Here is a 6,000-nt window from a genome sequence, read left to right as displayed (position 1 = left end):
AAATATGCTCCACCTTCTATTCAAGAAGATTTGGGAAGAGGAACAAGTGCCAATGGACTGGAAAGAAGGATATCTCATAAAGATACCAAAGAAAGGAGATCTGAGCAAATGTGAGAACTACAGAGGCATCAGTTTGTTATCAGTACCAGGAAAAGTCTTCAACAGAGTGCTGCCGAATCGGATGAAAGACGCAGTAGACGCCGAACTTAGGGATCAACAGGCTGGATTCCGTAAGGATAGGTCGTGCACAGACCAGATTGCGACACTACGGATCATCGTAGAACAATCAGTTGAGTGGAACTCATCACTATACGTCAACTTCATTGACTATGAGAAGGCGTTTGACAGCGTGGACAGGAGAACATTATGGAGACTTCTTCGACACTATGGAGTTCCTGAAAAGATTGTAAACATTATCCAAGACTCATACGATGGACTACAGTGCAAAGTGGTGCATGGAGGACAGCTGACAGATGCATTTCCAGTAAGGACCGGAGTCAGACAAGGCTGTCTACTCTCCCCATTCCTCTTCCTTCTAGTGATTGACTGGATTATGAAGACTTCGACATCTGAGGGAAAATACGGAATACAATGGACATCTCAGAAACAATTAGATGATTTGGACTTCGCAGATGACCTAGCCCTCCTCTCTCATACACACGAACAAATGCAGATGAAGACAGCAAATGTAGCAGCAGCCTCTGCATCGATAGGCCTCCATATTCACAAAGCAAAAAGCAAGATTCTCAAATGCAACAAGGAGAATACCAACCCAGTCACACTTGGTGGCGAAACTCTGAAAGAGGTGGAAACATTCACGTACCTGGGGAGCATCGTTGATAAACAAGGAGGATCGGATGTAGGTGTAAATGCGAGGATTGGCAAAGCAAAGGCAGCATTTCTACAGTTGAAGAACACATGGGACTCAAAACAACTCTCAACTAATTTCAAGGTAAGAATCTCTAATACGGACGTCAAGACAGTCCTACTGTATGGAGCTGAAACGTGGAGAACTACTACGACCATCATCAGGAAGGTACAAGTATTTATAAACAGTTGTCTACGCAAAATACTCAACATCCATTGGCCGGATACTATCAGCAACAGCGTTTTATGGGAGAGGACGAACCAGCTTCCAGCTGAAGAGGAAATTAGGAAAAGACGTTGGAAGTGGATCGGGCATACATTAAGGAAATCACAAATGTGCATCATGACTCAATCCCTAACTTGGAATCCGGAAGGGAAGCGGAAAAGAGGAAGGCCAAAGAACACACTACGCCGGGAAATAAAAGCAGATATGAAAAGGATGAATGTTAACTGGAAAGGATTACGCAGGACAGAGTTGGATGGAGAATGCTGGTGAGCGGCCTATGCTCCTCGACGAGGGGTAACAGGCGTAAGTAAGTAAGTGGGCAACTGGGAAGTGACAATTACCCTCATACATCTATCAGCAGCCGAGATCATATTGTTGACTAACGAGTCCCACCATTACCTCTTAATAGTTGTTCCACCTCCATGATTAACTCTTACTTGTCAATGAAAATAACCGGCGCGATTTACCCTTCGAGTATCTGGAAACCTCACTGCTAATTCCCGTAACCACGCTGGTGTAGATGTAGCACCAAGTTCTAAAGCATAACAGGATCTCTGAGACCAGATTCCATTGGACAGTCGCTTGTACGCTGTCCGACTAAACGGTACAGTAAGAACTCAAGAAGATAGAAAAGCACGCCGTTGCCTTTCCGTTATCTCTGTCTGCGTCTCCATTGATTGCGACTCGGATGAAGTTAAAGATGAGTTTTATGGGAAACTATCCAACCTCCTTTTTAAAGCTGAATGCTTTGATGTCGTTATATTTATAGTTGATTTTAATGCTCAAGTACGTACGCTAAAGCAAACTGAAAGGCACTTGAGTGCATCATATGGTGTGCCCGCAAACGCCCTTGTACGGCCGGGAGTGGGGAGTGTCAGCTCTTCCTCTTGAAATGCTCTCAAAGGCCACGTGCATACAACCACTGCAAGGGAAGTCCTAATCACTGCCTTTTCGTGGCGGTGTTGTTTACGAAATTGAGAGGATGAGAAGTGAATTTCCGACGCTTTAACCGGGTCAGTTGACATGAAGGGTCCATCTAAGGGGATTGGAAAACTCTGATTCCAAACCAATGGTGCACATGGGCTCCAGTATCTTGAAGTAACAGATGGCGTATGAACCAATTGTTGGCCACCGGCTATCATGGGACTACATCTGACGTTGCTCCACTGCCATGTGGATTAGACCTTTAGATCAAAGGCTGCGGGTGTGGCCCCCCAAGAAAACCATCTGCTTCGGTCAGGGCATCCGGGCAGTACCCCAGCCCTCACATAAATCGGATGATTTATGTGGCGCATATTTATTTGGTGTCTTCTTGTACCGATGTTTATGTGTTTAAATAAATAAATCACACGGTGTTGAGGCTAAGATAAGCATCTATTTCTGGCAAGCACCAACCGTAAACATAAGGAGAAATATTGTCTCGCGGGGTGACCTCCACGACAAACTCCACTGGGTCACATTTCAATCAGATATTGTTGGACTGACTCGACATAAGACTGCCACTCATTCTGGATCACATGTTTAGACTCGGATCGTGCTCCAGTTTGAGCACGTATTTGAGTCTTGACGTAGAAAATCCACGTCAAGAAAATTCTTTGGAGTTCAACTTAGTGATGAGAAAATTAAGAATATATTTCAGGAACAACTAGAGGAGCTAGTCAACTGTGTAAATTGATATCCATCTCGAGATAGCTTGGTATCATATCTAAAAAGCTGTGAAAGCAGCAGTGGTATCCACTAGTAGCTTAAACCAAAGGGTTAGGACAAATCAGTGGATTTGATCGGCGTCTATGAAACTGATAAATGCTCAAGAATTCACCGTCTGGCTCAGAACACAATGAAAAGTGTGCGATGTTTTCTAATGCAGCAGCAGGCTGGAAGAAAGATAGAGGAGGCCAAATCGAAAAGTGGTATCAGTACATGAAGTCACTGACAATTGGACTGATCCATATTAATAGGTGTAGACTACCTGGTTGGTGTTGGAGTGATTATCGTAACCAAATTGCTAGAATTTGAATGAAATGGCTCAAAATCGTTTGCAACGGAGCAGGTGCATCCATTCTTTGTCCTTCCTCAAACTCAGATTGTAAAATCCCCATAGATTTTCTTTTTACTTCACAAATATATATTCTCCTCATGAATCATATTTTCGATGCCTGATATTTTATATTACCACTGACACTGTCACTGCCTACACTATTTTGGGATTTAGCCTGACAATTTCATTTCGGTGTGCCAAAAGGGTACGGCGAATATAAATCGATGTATGTACGTACAGGTTATACTTTGTGATTGGTTGATTGATCCATCAACCCCCTGCTTCCTTGTGTGCCTTTAGGTTAATACTGGAAGGTATGAGTATATTAAGATTGTCACATCAGAATGGGAAATAAAGATGTGCTGAATAGTTGTTGGGAGATAATTCTAAGCGTGCTATCTTTTTATTCTATGAAGTCGTCTGAATCTGTCACCGATATATACACAAGCCTCACTCTGAGTTGGTGCTTTGTGCTAGTCTGATCGTTCTCAATCTTGCTCTGACTTTACTCAACTTAATCGTAGTTCATTTAATCCGAACAGGGTTTATGAACTTGAGTTTAAGCTATATCGTTTGTATAGGGAAAAGTAATACTATCAGGCTGCTAAATCTTAAGTTGAACAAGGTTTGACTTTGTGACTTATTGGGAAGCTGAGCATTATAACTACCATGTTATCGAACCGAACAGTGTAGGTCACTGTTAGGTTGGATTATACGAAGCAATTTCTTATATTTTATCCTTAGTTGATCTAATACGATGTACTCGGATGGACGATTCTAGAATGATCTGTTCATTTACCATATTGATATTACTGCTTTTAGTAAGATATGAGTGTACTACCTAAGTAATGCTTATTGAACAATGTACTTTCAAGCGTAACGATTCCCTTCACACAGCCTAAGTCAAAGGTCGTCTCTCCAATTACTGATTAGGACAATTAAGTTTCGAAACTCCAAACAAACAGACAGGACATACTTGACTAATTCAATTTTATAATAACACGGGAAACATTTGTTTCATTATGAGGTATCAACACACGAAATTTTTTTGCATGTCAAACATGCATAAGAAGAAAAGACTATGGGATAACTCTCTTACTCTTTAGTTTGAAAAACAATTACACATGAAAAGGACAGGGAAAATGGGTAACACAAAATGGTCATGACTGTACAGCGATAAAGCTAATAGTAAATTAATCGATTATTTACGAATATCTCCCAGTAGCAATGGTGGTAGTTATAGTGAAGTTGCTGGTGGTCGTGATCAAGTTTTCATGAATAAAGGAATATAAACGAAAGATGAGTACATGACATGATGGACGTTTTTTTTTCATGAAACCATTCATTCAGTAACATATTATCAAGATACATTGACTAAATGATTGACAACAAGAAATGAATAGATAGGATTAGAGAAATAATTACAAAGACAATGGAGTAAAAGAAAAAGAGTGCTTTATACCGATTACGATTATTAACAAGGTTTATAAACATATACAGTGAATGTTTATGTACTAAATAGACAAATGTATATAGTCCCCCCCTTTGAAATAATAAAGCGTGAAATTAATCGTAGTTCTGTAGGAGAGTATAATCTGCACAAAAAAAAGTTTGGTGATCCTTTGATATATTCAACAAGATCAGAATAATATGGTAAGGCGTACATAAGTAATTATATCTATAGGTAAACATTATATTTGACAATAGCTGCATGTACACTCCAATAATAGAGGAATGAGTAAAGCATGGGAATATTACAAAATGAGAGAAATTGGAGCGAAAGGATAATTTATTCGCAGAGTGATCGAATACATGAGATAAAAAAATGGTATACAATGATCTTGTTGACCATAATAATTAAAAAAAAACACGTTTGGCTGCCTTTAATACAGTTAAATTAATCTTTATTAAGGAAATTTCTGATATAATTATCAACTTCTTCACCGTCGCTCAATGGTTCAGTAAAGCTCTACAGAGGAAAGTAAAATGGTATTTATTTGAGATTGGAAGTAAGTGGCATCAATTTAGAAATTTTTTGTCAGAAAAATATCATGGTAAACTAGTTTTAAAATCTCCATTGATTAGAGACCACTTAAACAACATACAAATCGGGACACCATGTTTTAGCTCGAAAGCTATTCAGAGTGGGTATGAGGATTAAGACCATTGTTGCCCACAGCATTAGATGATCGTTGAGATATGTGGCAAAATCGTTGGAGTTGGAAACGTGGACTAAAGGTAACGTGGTCCTTGAAAGAACCTGAATATTATAAGTTTGGTCGTGGATGCATGCTCTAGTACCACGGCAGGAAGAAAAAGATACCCAATTTTTCCTGGTTTTCACTATTACCCAGACTAAGGTCAGTCTATGATAGATAAAATTACATGAAGTTACTGAGTTGTAAGATTGGAACTGAAGTACAACGGTGAGCTTGAGCAACATTTTAGTTGATCCAAACGAATGTTTGACTTCATTCAGCCGATGAAAAAACAGAAAATATGAATGATGACCTGGCCCTACCTATCCCATATACACCAACAAATGAAGGTGAAGACAACCAGTGTAGCAGAATCTTCTGCATCAATAGGCCTCAACATACAAAAAGGAAAAATAAAGATCCTGAAATACAACACAGAGAACACCAACCCAATCACACTTGATGGAGAAACTCTGGAAGAGGTGGAAACTATCACGTACTTGAGTAGCAGCATCATCGACGAACAAGGAGGATCTGATGCAGACGTAAAGGCAAGGATTGTCAAAGCAAGGACAGCATTCCAACAGTTGAAGAACACATGGGACTCAAAACAACTGTCAACCAATATCAAAGTCAGAATCTTCAGTACGAACATCAAGACAGTTTTACTG

At 39.9% G+C, this 6,000-nt stretch overlaps 1 protein-coding gene across 2 annotated transcripts in view; it reads right to left on the bottom strand.

Moving 5' to 3' along the window:
- Positions 1 to 4,817: 4,817 nt before the first annotated feature.
- The window catches only part of Smp_055720.1, a gene marked incomplete at both ends in the record, with an annotated part of 38,709 nt that continues 37,526 nt past the window's right edge, over positions 4,818 to 6,000 (bottom strand). The window contains one exon of one of the 2 annotated variants that reach the window (XM_018797422.1): positions 4,818 to 5,100. In XM_018797422.1, coding sequence (XP_018652466.1) covers positions 5,029 to 5,100 — 72 coding nt within the window. The remainder of the gene's footprint in view (positions 5,101 to 6,000) is intronic. The other variant, XM_018797421.1, reaches the window with a different exon arrangement.

This window comes from Schistosoma mansoni, chromosome 4, assembly GCF_000237925.1.
Source record: "Schistosoma mansoni strain Puerto Rico chromosome 4, complete genome".
Lineage (NCBI taxonomy): Eukaryota > Metazoa > Platyhelminthes > Trematoda > Strigeidida > Schistosomatidae > Schistosoma > Schistosoma mansoni.
The sequence above is the reverse complement of the archived record's forward strand: the minus strand, read 5'-3'. Positions and strand labels throughout refer to the sequence as shown.